At 41.1% G+C, this 20,014-nt stretch overlaps 1 protein-coding gene across 4 annotated transcripts in view; it reads right to left on the reverse strand.

Annotated features, from left to right (window-relative positions):
* Nucleotides 1-20,014, reverse strand: part of LOC105489826 (tudor domain containing 9) — a 147,507-nt gene that overhangs the window by 39,819 nt on the left and 87,674 nt on the right. For all 4 annotated transcript variants that reach the window (XM_071099493.1, XM_011754996.2, XM_011754999.3 and 1 more), the window contains 9 exons: nucleotides 17,501-17,617; nucleotides 16,206-16,313; nucleotides 14,141-14,241; nucleotides 10,024-10,197; nucleotides 6,939-7,050; nucleotides 5,828-6,040; nucleotides 5,468-5,557; nucleotides 4,675-4,935; nucleotides 589-744 (listed from right to left, as the gene is read on the reverse strand). In XM_071099493.1, the coding sequence (XP_070955594.1) occupies nucleotides 589-744; nucleotides 4,675-4,935; nucleotides 5,468-5,557; nucleotides 5,828-6,040; nucleotides 6,939-7,050; nucleotides 10,024-10,197; nucleotides 14,141-14,241; nucleotides 16,206-16,313; nucleotides 17,501-17,617 (1,332 nt within the window). The remainder of the gene's footprint in view (nucleotides 1-588; nucleotides 745-4,674; nucleotides 4,936-5,467; nucleotides 5,558-5,827; nucleotides 6,041-6,938; nucleotides 7,051-10,023; nucleotides 10,198-14,140; nucleotides 14,242-16,205; nucleotides 16,314-17,500; nucleotides 17,618-20,014) is intronic.

Below are 20,014 nucleotides of genomic sequence, written 5' to 3' on the forward strand. Positions count from 1 at the left end.
GTATTTTTCTGGGATGTAACTCATTCTCCTCAACGATTTCACTAACATTCCTTGATATATATGTTTAAGAAAGCCTTTGAACAACAAAAAAGAATCACTGACAAATAATTTAGTGAAAATACTATTATTTGAATTGCAGCAGACCAACTCAGTTGCATAGGTAGACCTGAGACCACACAGCCAGAGGCTGGGGAAACACAAGTGGAGTCTCTGAACAAGGAGACACCCTGGCCAGCCCTCCTCTCCAAGCAGGCAGGCAGCGCTGGCTCTAACAGCCAGCCAGGGAGTCCAAGGCTGGCACCAGTTCTCTGAACCCACACGCTCTGCTTCCTTTAGTCTGACAAAAAAGCACATCAGGAGGGTTAAAAAAAAAAACAAAAACAAAAACTACTCAAAGCTTCCTCTAAACCCCACTAAACACTAAACCCCAGGGTTTTTTCTTATTATAAGAGGATTCATTGTGAGAAAAGTAACAGCATTAAAAGCCAGAAAAGAAAAAACCACCATGACTAATGACTACAACTCCTAGCATATAAATGTAGAATGATACTAAGCTTTTAAATTACATTTTAAAACTCCTACAATCACCTTACAGTTTGGAGTACCCAGTTTATTGGAAGAAAAGCTCTCTAACAAAATCCGGATGAGATATTTCTCGTCGTCTTTCATGGGAAAGGGCGCACAGCCGTCTGTCACATTTTCTACTGACTTGGAAAAGAGGCCCTTGAGAACTTCATGGCTTTGCTGAACAAACGAGAAAAGTTTGTTTGGTTAAAAGAATACATTACAAGCACTTTCTTCCAAACTAATCAAAATATTTCATAGGCACAGTCTTACTCTGATTTCTATGTCATTAATTAAAGTATAGGGAAATAATTTTATGAAGTTCATTTTAAGATTTAAACAAAAGAAATAAGACGGGATTTACAACTTTATTTCTCCAAACAAAAAAGAAATCAGACAGCCTTTGTGACATTTTAGCCATTAGAGAATTTAAGAGAAATAAACATTTTTTACAGTTTTTTGGTTTTGTTTTGTTTTTTGTTTTTTGTTTTTTTTTTTGAGACATAGTCTCACTCTTGTCGCCCAGGCTGGAATGCAATGGCGCAATCTCAGCTCACTACAACCTCTGCCTCCCGGGTTCAAGCAATTCTCCTGCCTCAGCGTCCTGACTGGCTAAGATTACAGGTGGCCACCACCACACCCGGCTAATTTTTGTATTTTTAGTAGAGACGGGATTTCACCATGTTGGTCAGGCTGGTCTCAAACTCCTGACCTCAGATGATCTGCCTGCCTGGGCCTCCCAAAATGCTGGGATTACAGGCGTGAGCCACTGCACCCGGCCTACAGTTTTTTTAATTTTCTTTTTTCTTCTCTTACTATCGTTCCCAAGAAACATTTTTACAGGACTTTTTTATACATAAAATTTTGGTTTTATACTGGAAATACTAACATAATTCCCTGAAGTGTTTTTATATAAATTAAATACAGAATTTAGCCAGCACTCTGGCTAACATTTTGCTAGACTGTCCTTTCCTGATACCCAGTATTCTTCATCCTCAGCAGAAATAACAGAGGTAAAATAAAAGACCTTCAACATCAGCTTCAAAAGTGGCCTCTCTGATCATCTCAATAGATGCAGAAAAAGCACTTGATAAAATTCAATATTACTTCAAGATAAAAAATTCTCAGCAAATTAGGTATAGAAGGAACATATCTCAACGCAAGAAAGGCCATACATGACAAACCCACAGCAAACATCATACTGAGGAGGGGAAAGCTGCCATCTTTTCCTCTGAGAACAAGAACAACACAAGGATGCCCACTTTTATCATTTACATTCAACACAGTACTGGAAGTCCTAGCAAGAGAAATTAGGCAAGAGGAAGAAAGAAAGGGCATCCAAACTGGAAAAGAGCAAGTCAAAATGTCCCTCTTTGCAGATAACATGATCTTATATGTAGAAAAACCTAAAGACTCCACCAAAAAACTTTTAGAGCTGATAAACGAATTCAGAAAAGTTGCAGGATACAGAAATCAGTACACAAAAATCAGTAGCATTTCTAAACACCAATAACCAGCTAAAAAAGACATCAAGAAAGCAATCTCATTTACAATACCTACAAAAATAAAATAAAATACCTAGGAATATATGTAACCAAGGAGGTGAATGATCTCTATAATGAAAACTACAAAATGTCAATTAAAGCAATTGAAGAGGACACAAGAAAATGATAAGACATCCCATGTTTATGAATTGGAAGAATTTATATTGTTAAAATGACCATACTATCCAAAGCAAGCTACAGATTCAATGCAATTCCAATCAATATACCAATGACATTCTTCACAGAAACAGAAAAAAACAATCCTAAAGTTCATATGGAACCACAAAAGACCCCAAAAGCCAAAGCAATCCTGAGCAAAAAGAACAAAGCAGGAGACATCGCAGTACCTGACTTGGAAATACACTACAAAGCTATGGTAACCAAAACAGCACTATAGTGGCATAAAAACAGACACACAGATGACCAATAGAACAGAATAGAGAACCCAGAAATAAAGCCACGCATTTACAGACAACTGATTTTCAACAAAGGCTCCAAGAACATTCACTGGGGAAAGGATACTCTTCGATAAATGGTGCTGGGAAAACTGGACATCTAAATGCAGAAGAATAAAACTAAGCCTCTATCTCTTGCCATATACAAAAATCAACTCAAAATGAGTTAAAGACTTAAATGTAAGACCTAAAGCCATAAAAACTACTAGAAGAAAACAAGGAGAAATACTTTAGTACACTGATGTAGGCAAAGATTTTAGGGCCAAGACTTCAAAAGCAGAGGCAACAAAATAGACAAATGGAACTATAGTACACTAAAAACCTTCTGCACAGTGAAGGAAACAATCAACAAAATTAAGAGACAACCTATAGAATGGGAGAAAATACTTGCAAACTACTCATCTGACAAAGGAATAACATCCAGAATATACAAGGGACTCAAACAGCAAAAAAGCAAACAGTTCAATTAAAAAGTGGGCAAAGGATCTGAACAGACATTTCTCAAAAGAAGACATACAAATAACCAACAAATATATGAAAAATGATCAACATCACTAATTATCAGGGAAATTCAAATCAAAACCATCATGAGAGATAGCATCTCAACCCAGTTAGAACAGCTATTATCAAAAAGACAAAAAGCAAATGCTGGTAAGGATGCTGAGAAAAGGGAACCCTTACACACTGTTGGTGGGAAGGTAAATTAATACAGTCTTTATTGAAAACAGTGTGAAGGTTATTCAGAAAAACTAAAAACAGTACGAACATACAATCTGGCAGTCCCACTACTGGGTATTTATCCAAAGGAAAGGAAATCAGTACATCAGAGATACCTGTACCCCATGATTACTGCAGCACTGGTCACAATAGTCAAGATACAGAACCAAGCTAGGTGTCCATCAACAGATCAATGGATACTGAAAATGCGGTATATACAAAATAAAATACCATTCAGCTACAAAAAGAAAAAATCCTGTCATTCTTGGCAACATGGACGAGCCTGGAGGATGGTATGTTAAGTAAAATAAGCCAGGCACAGAAAGCTAAATATGACATGTCCTCACTTATGTGTAAAAGCTAAAAAAAAAAAAAAAAAAATTGAACTAATGGAAGTAGAGAGTAGGATTGTGGGTAATAGAGGCTGGGTAATACAGGGGAAGGGGAGAATAGAGAGAAGTTGGTTAACAAAATTGCAGCTAGACTGGAGGAACAGGTTCTTGTGTTCTGCAGCACTGTGGGGTAAATATGGTTAACTATAAGGTATATTTTCAAAACGCTAGAAGAAAGTTCTTGAATGTTTACAACACGAAGAAATAATAAATGTCTGAGGTGACAGATTTGCTAATTACCCTCACTTGATCATTACACATTATATACACATACAAAATATGACTCTATATCCTATAAATATGTACAATGATTATGTGGCAACTAAAAAAGGGAAAAAAAGTGGCCTCTCAAACCTTCAGATCATGAAAAATAACTCTAACACTGATTTTGAAAAAATAGTTGAGACTCCGTCTCAAAAAAAAAAAAAGAAAAAAGAAAAAATAGTTGAAAGAAGTTTTGAAATGCTTGAAATACCTGAAATATTTTATTAACTCCTTCCATTAGGGAGGTAAGTCTTGGAATCCATTTTTAAAACTCCCCACATATAGAACATTTTCAAATCTATCTTAAGAAGATAAAAAGCTGAATAGGAGGCAGGGTGCAGTGGCTCACACCTGTAATCCTAGTACTCTGGGAGGCTGAGGCAGGAGGATCCTTTAAGCCCAGGAGTTTGAGACCAACCTGGGCAACACAGGGAGACCCTGTCTCTACTAAAAAATATATTAAATAAATAAATAATTTTTAAAAATAAAAAAGGTAAATAGGAGACCAACAAATACAATACCCACCAACAAAAACAATACCCAGTCACCATAATTTAGTCTCAGAGAAATCTAGAAGACATTTAAATTGGCGCCGCCAGTCTTAACACAAGTACAGCACACCAAATGGTGAAAAGGCACACTGTCTGCCTCCACCTATCTCAGGGTCCACAGAGAAGGAAAGCCCGCCCTGTTCTCTCTCACACAAATGTGTGCTCCAGCAAGGGTGAGAGCACACACCTTGGACTCGTAGGACTCCTCCGTGAGCTCAGCATAGCCCTGCTGGATGAGGACATCTCTTATGTTGATGGCATCCTGGACCCCCGAGTACTGGTACACGTCCACGTGCAGGACGCTGTGCACCACAGAGAAGACCTTCACAAGGAGGGTGCAGCCGCTCACCAGAGAGGCGAACCACTGGCTGGCCCCGTCGCTCCAGTGCTCGCCACAAACAAGAGACTTTGCCGATGGTCTCATTTTGCAAATCTTAAATTCCAAAGCCTACAAGGACGGAAGGGCACAGCTCAAACAGCTTTACAAATAAGCAAAACACTCATCCCAAATACCACTGAAAACAGACCTCATTCATGTATCTTCAATGGTATTCTCGTAAAAGTCCCAATAAAATTGATGTTGGGGTAGTCAGAATTTCCTAAAGAAACTTGGTTATGCTTTTTAACAACAATAAGAAACATTTAGAATAATTTTTAGATTGTCTTCACACTGATGGTAAAGGGCATGTGTGACTATGTCTCCAGCCTACCTAAAAAGTCTGTCTGATTTCAACATAATCAGAAAACTCAGAAACAGTATTAGAAGATACTACTGGATTAAAACAACTTTTTTGCTAACTCTGAAACCTTTCATATATTTTTGGAAGAGCAGAAACCAAATTTGGCTATTGTGGCAAAACAAGTCCCTTCCCTGTCCTGGGCCTTGACTCCCCTAGCTGTAAGCCGAGGCAAGCCACCACATGACCCAGGAATCCTGTCTAGCATTCAGCATTCATTCCCGAGAGTCTTCTCTATCTTACCTGGAAGGGAAGTTCAAGAAATTGACAGGGAATCTCCATCAAAAGATGTAGATCTACATGAGACCTATTGCCATAATCTACAAAGAATACCTAGAAAATAAAGCAAGTACACACTTTAACACAGGGTCAAAAACAATGCCACACCTGAGCCACAGCAATGCAGCAGTCTGCTCTAATCCTATAACTACAGAATTATTAGTGACCTGAGCCTAAATCCACATATCAATGAGGGAAACAGACTACTTTGCTAACTGCAATTATTTTAAATTCAATTTCCACCTATAATTATAAAAGATATTTGATAAACTGCTGTGTGTCAGTCTCATTTCCCTACCAGTGACTTATTATAGAAAAACCTACCTCAGCAGAATTTCCAGAAACATAAAGGACTTGAGCTCTAAAGTAGCGTTGTTTACCAAAATCAGCAAAAGGTGCCAGACAGACCAAGTCTGGATGTGGGTGAGTGGGTAAGGGCATCAACGTCAGTTGGTTGATTTCAGCAGTAAGCTTTTTCAGAATCTCTGAGTTTTTTTCATCAATCCTATATCCCCAAAAGTGTCCCACTTCAACCACCTAAAAAGGAAGAGGAGCAGCAGAGATGAAATCTAGAAAGGACTTTCGTAAGGAGGAAAATGAGCTTGAATCACAGGGCTGACACCCTGTGCTGCACATCTCACCAGCATAATCCTCGGAACATAAGTATTCTACAGGTTTTTGACAGGTGTTTATGAGACAAAAAGAGGGGGGTCCCCTGGTGAACTAAGGTAAGGAAATGTGTGGAATATATCCTTTTCTTGGCAGTACAAGACTCATTCTTACATAAATAAAGGTTCTGAGGTCACATAATCATTTCAGCCGGGCACAGTGGCTCACATCTGTAATCCCAGCACTTTGGGAACAGAGGCAGGCAGATCACTTGAGGACAGGAGTTCGAGACCAGCCTGGCCAATGTGGTGAAACCCCATCTCTACTAAAAGCACAAAAATTACCCGGGCATGGTGGCACACACCTGTAATCCCAGCTACTCAGGAGGCTGAGGCAGAGGAATCGCTTGAACTCAGAAGGCAGAGGTTGCAGTGAATGGAGATTGTGCCACTGCACTCCAGCCTGGGCAACACAGCAATACTTTGTCTCAAAAATATACACACTTTTTTTACCTCTAACATGTATCTTGTCACATCTGATTTATTGCAGCATTTTAAATGTACTTGATATTTTAAAAATTAACTTTGATTCTAGAATAAGTATGTTTCAATTTCCATTTTAGCCATATTTCAATTTAACAAGTACAGTGATAATTCAAGCTCACCCCCATTAACAAGATTACCAAGGTGCATGAGTTCTCTCTCTCTCTCTCTCTCTGTGTATGTGCCTGTGTGTGTGTTGGGGGGGGGTGTGTGTGTGTAAACTTCCTATATACAACATGATTTTAGTTTAAGAAGGAGGAAAAGCTCAACTACTTCATCCTTACCTCTGTGACATCAATAGTTAGAAGGAGATCTGTAACTGTCTGGGACCTGTCTGATGTGTTAAATGAGACTTGCATAGGATCTACCGTCTGCTTCTGGAAGTCCACATTCACCCTAAATAATATGAATTTTTAATAAAATTAAAATCAAGTTTTACAAAGAAAACACATTTACATAAGTGAAATTATCACTTGAACTATTCTAATATTTCTATAAGAAAAGAACATTTCAATAAAATACCTAAGCCAGAGATGACAAATTTGATTTCATCTCAAACATGAATTTCTGCTGGCTTTTTGAAGGGCTCTGGAAGGGGTACACACCCCAACAATTATATACTACCAGGTATATAATTGTTGCATACCAGGTAGTATATAATTGTAATATATAATTATATACTATATATTATATACAATTATATATACTATACATATAATTATATATAGTATATAATTATATACCTTCCAGGTAGTATATAATTGTGAAGGCCAAGACTGTCAGAGAATATCTACTTTCAAGGTATTATCAAGATAAATGGATAAATTATTAAATTTAGACTTTCAAGGTCTGAGATAAATTCTAAATCTCAGACCTACAGTGTTTCCTAACTTGTGTTTTCAAATGTGCACCTTGACCTTTAGAAAACTATAAGAATCCATGCTTGGCTCAATGCTATGTTAGAAAACACACACATATGATTTTCCAATAAACCCCCAAAATATCATTTTCCCTTAAAGGCAATAAGATAGTAAATGCTAAACTTCTGAATACAAAAGACAAATTTGATAGAAAATAAAAATTTCCTTTCCTAACACTTTATTCTAAAGCGAAGAGAAAGAATTATAAGAAAGATCTTGATCCAACTCTTTTCCCGATCTCCAGACCCATTTTCAATGAGTGACTCCCCGGCGTTAATGACAAAAGTAAGCGGTGTCTGACCTCACTAGAGCAGGACAGGTCTTCTCTACATGAAGGACTGAACCCACTACACTCCCAAACTCTCAGAAACCAAAAGTCACACACTGGGTGAAACCAGATGGAACAGATTTCCCTTCCTCCACCAACTCCTCAGATTCCTGTTAAATTCCTCCCAAAACTGAAAACTCTACAATTAAGAAATAATAAGGCCGGGCGCGGTGGCTCAAGCCTGTAATCCCAGCACTTTGGGAGGCCGAGGCGGGCGGATCACGAGGTCAGGAGATCGAGACCATCCTGGCTAACACAGTGAAACCCCGTCTCTACTAAGAAATACAAAAAACTAGCCGGGCGAGGTGGCGGGCGCCTGTAGTCCCAGCTACTGGGGAGGCTGAGGCAGGAGAATGGCGTGAACCCGGGAGGCGGAGCTTGCAGTGAGCTGAGATCCGGCCACTGCACTCCAGCCTGGGCGACAGAGCGAGACTCCGTCTCAAAAAAAAAAAAAAAAAAAAAAAGAAATAATAAATGAGACTTCCCACATATGTGACTATGGGGATATGGCCAAAAGGCAAGCAGTCTGTCACAAATACCATGGGTGACTCAGTTTGGTCCAAGAGAAGATCCACCAGGGTGATGCCAGCTGCATGCAGCAAGTGCCCCTGCCCTGGGCTGACCAGCCCTACAGACAGCTCTATCCCTGAACCACTCTCTGGGTGGGAGTCAAAAATGCTATTTGGCAACGAAGGGCAGCTTACTCTGGTAAGCAACTAGGTGCTCCCAGCTGCATCTCCATTATGTCCCACTGATTGCTGTGTTGAAGACAAAGAATATTCCACAATACTTAAAAAGAGAATTTGCAAAACAAAATGCATAATCCTATCCAGGAAGAAAGGAAATTAACATTAGATTTAATCCCTACTATTTAACTAAAAATTACATAAATGGTATCACTCAATCCTCTCAACAGCCTTGTACCATAGGTATCATTTCTTTTTTTTGTTTGTTTTAAGACTGAGTCTTGCTCTGTTGCCCTGGGAGGAGTGCAGTGGCATGATCTCAGCTCACTGCAACCTCTGCCTCCCGGGTTTAAGTGATTCTCCTGCCTCAGCCTCCCACGTAGCTGGGATTACAGGTGCCCGCCACCATGCCTGGCTAATTTTTTTGTATTTTTAATAGAGATGGGGTTTCACTACGTTGGCCAGGCTGGTTTTGAACTCCTGACCTCAAGTGATCCTCCCGCCTTAGCCTCCCAAAGTACAAGGATTACAGGCATGAGCCATCTCGCCCGACCGGCATCATTTCTATTAAACAGAAAAAAACCCTCAGGTTCAGAGAGGTTAGGTAATGTGCCCAAGTGCACAGAGTGAGGAGATGACGCAACCAGGATACAACGGCAGGTCCACTCGACCACAAAGCCGGTGCTTGTTTGTTTATTTATTTACTTATTTATTTATTTGTTTTAAGACAGTATATTGTTCTGTCTCCCTGGCTGGAGTGCAGTGGTGTGATCTCGGCTGACTGTAACCTCCACCTCCCGGGTTCGAGCAATTCTCCTGCCTCAGCCTACCGAGTAGGTGGGATTACAGGCGTGTGCCACCAAGCCCAGCTAATTTTTATATTTTCAGTACAGACAGGGTTTCACCATGTTGGCAAGGCTGGTCCCAAACTCCTGGCCTCAAGTGATCCACCTGCCTCGGCCTCCCAAAGTGCTGGGGTTAGAGGTGAGCCACCACACCCAGCCAAGCCAGTGCTTTTTTTTTTTTTTTTTTTTTTTTTGAGACGGAGTCTCGCTCTGTCGCCCAGGCTGGAGTGCAGTGGCCGGATCTCAGCTCACAGCAAGCTCCGCCTCCCGGGTTTACGCCATTCTCCTGCCTCAGCCTCCCGAGTAGCTGGGACTACAGGCGCCCGCCACCTCGCCCGGCTATTTTTTTGTATTTTTTAGTAGAGACGGGGTTTCACTGTGTTAGCCAGGATGGTCTCGATCTCCTGACCTCGTGATCCGCCCGCCTCAGCCTCCCAAAGTGCTGGGATTACAGGCTTGAGCCACCGTGCCCGGCCAGCCAGTGCTTTTAACATAAGCTGAAGCAAGGTCAGATCAATAGTCATTTAAAAACAGTATCTGAATATGTGAAAGCAGGTAGAGCATGTCTGCCACCTCCCTCCTGAAAATACCTTGTGTTCCTGAGCTTTGAGACATTCATGCCTTGCACCTTCCCTTCAATTTCCTCTGCAGAATGAACGTTGAGTTCAAGTGAAACTTTTAGTTGAGACATCTTAATTGCCATATACACGGCAGGAAGGGTTTTAAATCTCTCTGTTGGATTTCGTGAGAATTCCACAAAGGCTCTGTTCCACAAATGTAAATTTAAAAATAAATTTATCAGGCATCTGATTAAAAACTGCATATTCATTTCTCTCAAGATTAGAGAGAAATTCTGTCACATCTCTCCTCAAAATGCCAGTAACTCTTCAATCTATAATTAATAACATGTATTAATTTCTCCAATGGAAAATTGTTAATTTAAGAGAAATAAAAGTTATAATGACATGTCATTAAACCAAAACCAAGTATCATCCTCGTATAATATAATGCAGAATAAAGACTAAAGTCACATGGAATTTGGGGCAAAAACAAATCTTACTTCATAATTACTTTCATAATTGCAAAATAATTTTCATGATTACAACAGAATGTTTTTCTTACCATAAAACAGACATAGAAAACCACACAAATGTGTAACACAGTGATCTTTGTAATTCCCCTTCAAAAAAACCATGAAATCATTTTTTCTTTAATTTTTTTTTTTGAGATGGAGTCTCGCTCTGTCGCCAGTGCAGGGGTGTCATCTCAGCTCACTGTAACCTCCGCCTCCCAGATTCAAGAGATTCCCCTGCTTCAGCCTCCTGAGTAGCTGGGACTACAGGTGTATGCCACCATGCCTGGCTAATTTTTGTATTTTTAGTAGAGATGGGATTTCACCATGTTGGCCAGGATGGTTTCGATCTCCTGACCTCACGATCTGCCCATCTCGGCCTCCCAAAGTGTTGGGATTACAGGCGTGAGTCACAGCGCCTGGGCCGAAACCGTTAAATTTATTGCCAAGTGACATGGTTTAGATCTGTGTCCCTGCCCAAATCTCATGTTGAACTCTAATCCCCAATATTGGAGGAGCGGCCTGGTTGGAGGTGACCGGATCATGGGTGCAATTTCCCCCTTGCTGTTCTTGTGCTACTGAGTTCTCACAAGATCTGGTTGTTTAAAAGTGTGCACCACCCTCCCTTTTGCTCTCTTCCTTTCGCTCCAGCCATGGAAGACGTGCCAGCTTCTCCTTCACATTTCACCATGATTGTAAGTTTCCTGAGGCCTCCCCAGAAGCAGCAGCCTACACAGCCTGCAGAACCATGAGCCAATTAAAACTCTTTTCTTTATAAATTACCCAGTTTCAGGTATTTCTTTATAGCACTGCGAGAACAGAATAAAACACCAAGTAATGTTGATAAATGCCCTCCCTTACCTCAGCCTATATTTCAGTGTCCCATTCCAGCCCCCTCTCTGGGGCATGAGCAGCAGGCATGGAGCAAAAGGTGCCTGCTGGACGTGCCAGGCAGAAAGAAGACAGCATCAAGTTTACCTTGCTATGTATGCACGTTCTAATGCCCCTGGGTTCCCACATCATCACAGAGCCACACAAACAGACCTGGGCCCCTTCCTCTACTATAAAAATCATCCTGTAGTGAGCTCTCTCCTGGAAATGTACACCTTGAGCAGTTTGGAAAGATGCCCAGCAAGGGAGGTGTGTGGAGTAGGTACATGAATGGACCCTGATTCACTCCGCCCTCCTCTGCCCTCCTTCAGGCCCCATCCTCTTCACTCATACATGCATGCATTTTCCTTTCACACCTGATTCATGCACTTCTGCTTTATCTCCCTTCTTCAGAGTCTCTCCTAAGACTCTGTAGAAGTAATTTTAAACTCCAGACCTCAGCATCTGCTCCTCAAAGCTCCATCCTCCCCAGCTTCCAGGCTAGAAAGCCAGATGCTCTTGGGCTCCTCTCTCTTCTTTGCCCTCCACATGGAATGACCAGCCAAATCCAAGCCATTCTCCTTCCCATCTGTTGGCTCCTTTTCATGTCAACCACCACCATACTGCCTCCATATCTCAGTACCTCCGCTTTGGACTACTGCGAAGACTCCAGGCCGGCCTCTTCTCTTGTCTTGACCTCCGCTTATCCCTGAGTAAGTTCCATGAAACACGGTTCTGGACAGAACACTCAGACGTCTCCAAGTGCCCACCTAGTCACGTTCGCACTCATCGATCTGCCAAAAGCCTGTCCCAAAGTCAGCATCTGACCTCCTCACAACAGACTCCATCTGACACGGAGCAGCTCCGCCCAAATGGCTGCCAGCTACGTGTGCACAGTCTCGGCTTTCCACCATCAAGATCCAGCTCATGCCTGCCTCCTGCTGGAAAACTACCCTGACCCTGCGGGCACCACCTCTGCAGTGGACACTGCACCAGCCCGAGGCCTCACAACCCTCCAACGTCCACCCAAGGAAGTCTCAAATTAATGTTACTGCTCTGATATTGGGCCTCAAATAGAACGTCTTCTTCTAACCTTCTGGGCCTCTCCCATGACTTCTCACAGCAGGCAAATGTCTGTGAAACTAATTTGACTCTCCACTCCTACCACGAAGTTGAAAGCTTCTTATGGGAGAACATGATATGCCCAGGTACCACCTGTGCCCATCTGCCCACGCACCCTTGGCACCTCACAGAGTCTACACAAAGTCACCCCTGCTCTATGCCAAAAGAAATACAGTTCTTATTCTTTTAATCACTATATCTTCCTTTGCCTTTAAATACTTGAATCCCAAGAAATGGTACTGGTATAACCAGAAAGAATACTGTTACTTCCCCAAAAAAACTGGCATGACATTTGTATTACGACTAGAGAGCTGGAAGTGTGAGGAATGTAAAAGCTATAAACACCTATAAAAAAAGGTCCCAGGCAATGGGAGGCAGAGGTTGCAGTGAGCCAAGATTGTGCCACTGCACTCCAGCCTGATTACAGAGCGAGACTCCGTCTCAAAAATAAATAAATAAAAATAATAAAACAAAACAAAACAAAACAAAAAGTCCCAGGCAAGAAGAACAGGAAACAAACACAGATCTCAATCCAGTCATAAAGATGAGTGAACAAAAATGCTGCAATCTCATGGGAGCCAAGACTTCTGACCCTCAAATCGGTCAAAGGAACATTCACGCAGAACTGGAACCTCACCCAGGTAAGCGGACACACAATATTCAGGAATTAGTTCAGCTGTGTGATTCCAGGTTTAAGTAAGCTCTTTATATATGTGACTTACTATCTTACTATAATTTACATCAGAATATTTAAGAAAAGTTCAGACACTACAAGTTTAATTCATTAATTCTCTAAGTTGTTAAAAGCACTTAGGAAGGTTTTGCTTGTTAGGGAGTTGTACGTTTGCCTCATGAGGCATTTACAGGCCTACAAAGAAAATCAATATATTAATCATAGAAATGGAACTTAAAATGCTGGAGGGAATTACCCCAAATTGAAAGTGGACTTAATGTTCAACTTGAGTGAATTGGACATTAAAGAAAAAGTGTTTGTTCTTATTTACAAAGCTTTGTCAAGTTAAATAAAAATTTATCAACATTCATAGAACACTGGAAAAAATTTCTAACTTTAAAAATTAAAAATCATACTTTAGGCTTTTGGTACATAAACATTTCCTGTTAGAAATAAAAACTGAGTGATACTCCAAAACACACCATTTGCTCCTTACATGCAGTAAGTCGAGCCAAATTGAGTTTTTACAATGTTTGCCTTCCAAAAACATTCAAAACATATCTGCTTTAGGCAACTATAAGCAGATACACTCTATTCTGGAGCATCTTCATGGCCCACAAAATAACTCTTACCAATGACTCACTGAGAAAATCTGAGGACAAGTGCGTGAAAGAGAAGATCACTTTAGGAGAATCCGCCTTAGCATCACACTGAGTTACTGAGCCTTCTTGGAGTGACCACGCTTGACCACTAACCAGCAGCCTAGTCCTTTAGGAGGTTACTTAGCAGAAAGAGAAGATAAATTGCTTCTGACCATAAGATAAACCAAAGCTACATTTTGAAAGCCAGTTGCAGCAGCCCATAGGAGGACCCATTTCCATGGGCACTCAGTTTTAAGAATCAGCATCTGCAAACATTTGAATCTTTATGCTTCTTTCATAATTGCAGTTGATTACAAAAATATACTTACTTTGCACCATCAAATACAATAGATTTGACTTGACCACACTGTCTAAAGAGAGACTGTAGTTGTTTATAGTAAAGAAATCCATAGGGAGGAATGTGCTTCAACTGTAAAATATAATACAAAATCAGAGCAGATTACTAGAGCTAACAAAACAGTTTCAACAGTCACAAGCTCAAAACTGATGTACACTGTTTTAGTTTCTAAAAACAGTTTGCTATCTTTAACCATAATATATAAACTCTACATATCAGTGCATTTAATGACTTTTAAATTCTAAGTTCTATAATAAATATGTTAAATAAAGGCTAATTCTACCCCTGTTAAAATGGTGTAAGTCTAATAAAGCAAATTGAGATTTGTTTACTTCTGTTTTCCCTTAAAATAATCAAGCTTACTAAACACTTCTTTTTAAAACATATTTCTACATAAGGAATAATGGGAATGTAAACTTTAAAGGAAAATGTCTAACTAACGAGAGGAGTGCATATTTTCCCATCACCACAGTGGAAGGACCAAATAGCACATGATCAAACTGGCATTGACCTTTAATGTATAAACTCTCAAGGCACCATGCTGGGTTTCTGCAGAGCACTCCATACTTTCCTCTGGACCAGGGCAACTCCTGTGCCAGCCCAGCTCTGCACAGGGCTCCGTGACAGAAGGCACGTAAGTGAAAGCATCCAGTTAGATCCTGTCTCTTCACTCCCTGAATCCACATGTCTCCTTAGGCAGGTTATGGAGTTGCCCTGAGACCCAACTGCCACATCATGAAATGAGAATGGCATGAGAAATCCCCAACTCAAAGGGTGGAGTGAGGCTCAGCGAAGAATAAAAAGTACCCAACACACAGTCTCTCAAGTGCTAAGTAAAGCTAGCTATTATGTAGCTTTTAAGATATACACACTAGGTAATTTTGGGCCCCCAGACTAGGTTCCCAGTGCTCGAGCGATGCAGGCAGAACTGCTGAATGTCTGAGGGAGAGTCCTATAGAACCCTTCCCACTGTGCACAGCTGAGGGAAGAAAACCACAAAGGGGCAGAGGGGTGAGAGAGGAAGCCAAGCAAAGAGCTTAGTCAAACCTGACGGCCAGCAAGAGCACAGGTGCCAATCAAATGATTCTCAGTAGCTATAAAAAACTAATGACTTCCTTTTACTGTCCCTTCCATAGGTATCAAGTGTATCTCAGCTGGCTCTCTCATCTCCAGCATGAGCACCAGCTCCTTTTGGTGCTCATCAAAGACCTCCAATTGTAATCTCAAGTCATCTGTGCCCTTTCCTTATGAGCTATTTATTTCTTCAGGATTAACAGCTGTGGTATAACAATAACCAGGATAAGGATAAAAGCTGGCAATGACCGAGCGTTTATGATATGACATGAAGGAAATTCAAGTGCTTCTCATCCCCCCTTATCAGATAGAGGCACATACTGGAACCAAGTAATCTGAAACAGTCCAGTCTCAAATGCTTTCTTCCAGTGTGATTCTCTCTGCTGCTGGGCTTTAAACAACTGGGTTGCAAATGTTGATTCAATGGTCAGGGTCTATGGCTGATCATTAGAAATGCCCAAAATACACACTACTTGAATGCTGATTTCCAGGGCAGACTTTCTAGCTCAGATCTCGCAGGGCCCTCAGATCTGAATTTCAACAAATATAAATAAAATAAGCGCTCTCTAGGTGGTTCTGTTTGGCATCCAGGTCGGGGGATCACTGGCTTAAGCCACAGCACTCAGCTGCCAACCAATAACATTTTATTCTGTATGAAATGAAGTTGTGAACTAAGAAAATGTTCTTAAACTTATAAGTGCCTTAAATCCTTCAAAATAGCACATGATCAAATCAGCATTGACCTTGAACGTATAAACTCTCAAGGCTTCCTTATAAGGCCAGGTCTGTAAAGGGAGGCAAGAGACTGAGGGACAAGTAGATGTACCTGAAAAGGCCAAACAAGCCTAACATTCACTCCAGGGGGAAATTCACTTACAACTCACAAAAATAGAAACAATTAGAGAACAAAAACGTTCTGCCTGACCACACCCCAGGGAGGGACGCCTGCCCCCAGCACCTACCACTACAGTTGTCTTGGGGTCCTTGCCAGCCAGCTCCCTCACCGCCATCTCCTCATCAGGCTGTCCGAAAGTAAAGTAATTTGGATAGAAAGCACCTGCCAATACAACCTGGAAAAGAAGTTTATTTTCATGAAGTAACAGCATTGTTTTATCAGTTATTCTCACCAATATACTAATCTCAACCCAGCATGATATGACATCTACAAATGTAAAAGACAGTTATCGTTTGTACAGAAAACTATACCTTCCACCAACCAAGCGGAAAGTCACAATTCTGGTTATTTCATCTAACAGAAACACTAAAAAAGGGACACTTTTCTCACCTAACAGAAACATCTTTCTTCAAAAGAGCTTAAGTACTTCTCAGAATGAGGCTTGGGAAACAGTGGCAAGCTGAACAAGGACACAAACCCTCCTACACACAAAGCCCCAGGGTTGGGCAACTTTCTCCACTTCTCCCCACACACGTGGGGAGGTACTCTCAAGGTGGGGAGGTACTTCTCCCCACACACATGTGCGAGGTACTCTCAGATGTTCAGAAAGAACTCCAGTTGGAACACTTAGATTTAGGGCAGCAGGCTGGCATCCACTATTCACCTCTAAAATGCACTCTGCGAAGAGTCCCTTCTTCAATAAAAATATACCAGTTTGAAACACACCCACCAAAGACTCCCCCAGCCTTAGAGCAATTTTACATCCAGGAAAACACTCGCACATATTCAGCACCCCCAGTTTACAGGCATCTACCTCAAACCCGATTCTGTATGCATCAGCCAACCCTTCCAGGAAACCCTACAGCAGAGCAGAGGCAGTCTCCACCGGCCAGGACACACTTCCCGCTCGCCACATTCCATCTAACCACTAGTAATCCGAATCCATGGCTCCAAGTTAAAATAATATTTTCAGTGTAAGGGAATAGCTACATACACTGAAAAATATAAAGAGCATCACTTTCTTAAAAGTTAAAACAAAAGGATCTCTCCTGAAGCAGTGATAACGCAGGTACTCTAAAGAAACACTCCCCTGGAAATTAGAAATGGGTCTGAATCCATTAAATGTTAATAAATAAAATAAACAATAAATACTCTCTACATGAATCATCAACTCAACAAATAATGCAAACTATGAAAGACAAGAATGTTTCCTGGTTCCCAAACACAGTGTGAACATTATGGACCTAAAATCTCCTTTGAGATTTGGTTTGTATCAGAAAGCAGGAATAAGCGGTTTCTCAACCACAAGACCCTGTAAGCACAAAGAATCAGGAAAAAACCATCCAGGAAACTCCAGCACACCTGTAGGATGAATCGCTGCTTATATATATACTCTTGGTCCATGACAGGTCGCCGAGAATCAACATGCATGTTGAACTGTGAGATTCTAGTCTTCAATTCTTCGTATAATTCAGCCACCTAAGAAAAATACATTGAAATCTGATGTCTCAAAAGTACATATGTTATCAGAGCACTGAAAACACTAGAAAATAAGTGCACAATGGGTAAAGTATAAATACATCTATAGAATGAAACACTGCAGCTAATTAAGAATCATCTTTTAGCTGTGTGCGGTGACTCATGCCTCTAATCCCAGCACTTTGGGAGACCAAGGCAGGGAGATCACTTGAACTCAAGAGTTCAAAACCAGTCCGGGAAACATGGTAAAACCCAGTCTCTACAAAAAAAAATACAAAATTAGCTGCACGTGGTGGCACACACCTGTAGTCCCAGCTACTCAGGAGGCTGAGATGGGAGGATCGCCTGAGACTAGAAGGCAGAGGTTGCAGTGAGCCAAGATCGTGTTACTGCACTCCAGCCTGGGTGGCAGAGTAAGATTTTGTCTCAAAAAAAAGGAAAGGGCAGGAAAGGGCAGGAAAGGGCAGGGGAAAGGGCAGGGGAAAGGGCAGGGGAAAGGAAAAAGGAAAGGAAAAAGGAAAGGAAAAAGGAAAAAGGAAAAAGGAAAAAGGAAAAAGGAAGGGAAGGGAAGGGAAGGGAAGGGAAAAGAAATAATCTTTTTAAAATTTTTATTATTATTATTTTGAGACAGAGTCTCACTCTGTCATCCAGGCTGGAGAGCAATCTCAGCTCACTGCAAGCTCCGCCTCCCAGGTTCATGCCATTCTCCTGCTTCAGCTTCCCGAGCAGCTGGGACTACAGGCGCCCCCACCATGCCCAGCTAATTTTTTTGTATTTTTAGTAGAGACAGGATTTCACCGTGTTAGCCAGGATGGTCTCAATCTCCTGACCTCGTGATCCGCCTACCTCGGCCCCCCATAGTGCTGGGATTACAGGCATGAGCCACCATGCCTGGCCTAAAATTTATTTTTAGAGACGAGATCTTGCTATATTGCCCAGGCTAGACACTGCAGTGGCTATTCAAAGGCACAATCCCACACTGATCAACACAAGAGTTCTGATCTGCTCCCTTTCCAAGTTGGGCTGGTTCACCCCTCCTTAGGCAATATGGTGGTTCCTGTCTCCCAAGAGGTTACCATATCGGTGTTGAGTTTAATGCAACACCAAATCGGCATGGCGCGCTGCAGCCCAGAACTCCTATGCTCAAGTGATCCTCCTGCCTCAGCCTACCAAACAACTGGCAATATAGGCATGTGCCACTGTGCCTGGCAAGATTCATCTTATTAGAAATTAATTAATAAGTAATGTTAAAGATGAACAGTATAACACTTATAGAAAATACCAGAATACAAAATCATATATGCTCCATGATCTGTTTATAAACACACACCCCTGATGGGAACCAGTGCAAAAGCATAACTGTGCCCACCTAGAGATCAGAATAGCAGAGAGCCATGACCACAGCCTTGCTTTAGGGCCTCGAAACACGTTCCAGCCTCTGCCATGAACATGTACTGCTTTTGTGATTAAAAACAAAATAAATGACCTATGGCCAAATAGTCCCTCCAAACAGGAAAATAAAATCAATATCCAGTTGTAATAAAAACTGTTCCACACACAATGTCAAACTTTAATGTACACATGTGAAAATACACAATTCCAAATACCTACGAACTGACCATAAATTAAGTCACCACAAAATTATCGCAATTACAAAAAGAACACAGTTACAAGTGTGAACATAACTGGGGGAAATAACAACTAAAAAGAATTGAAAGGACAGAAAAACTTAGCAGCCACTATCTCTGTGGAGCAAGGAAAAGCCTGGGACATGGGAAGCAAGGGAGAGTACACTCAGACGCTCACCTCTGTACCCCTGAGGGATGGAACTCTTTCATGTGACTGTAATCACATGTAACTGAACGAATTAAAAACCACGACTATGCCACTTTCTATACTTAAAAGCAATAAAATCAGAAATTAACAAGAAAAAAATGATATTTAAAAACATTTCAGGGCTGGACATGGTGGCTCACACCTCTCAGAGCTTTGGGAGGCTGAGGCAGAAGGATTGCTTGAGCCCAGGAGTTTGAGGTTGCAGTGAGCTATGGTCATGCCACTGCACTCCAGTCTGGGAGACAAAGACCCTGTCTCTAAAAAATAAAAATAAACTCTTTAGTCAGAGAGGAAACCAACACTAAAAGAAATTATACAGGAATCTCAAAAATCAGTGGGATGTGGCTAAAGCTGCTCATAATAAAATTCATAGCCTTAAATGTTTTTAATTAGAAAGACTGAAAATATTATTATTATTATTAAATATTAATTTCAGAAAGACTCAAGTACACTAAAAGTCACAGGATAACTAAATTAATGGAAAAAAACCAAAAAGCAATGATTTAGAATCCCCCACCTATTCCTTCCCTCCCAAAAAACACAGACAAGAAAACCGACAAA

The sequence above is a fragment of the Macaca nemestrina genome, chromosome 7 (assembly GCF_043159975.1).
Source record: "Macaca nemestrina isolate mMacNem1 chromosome 7, mMacNem.hap1, whole genome shotgun sequence".
Taxonomy (NCBI): domain Eukaryota; kingdom Metazoa; phylum Chordata; class Mammalia; order Primates; family Cercopithecidae; genus Macaca; species Macaca nemestrina.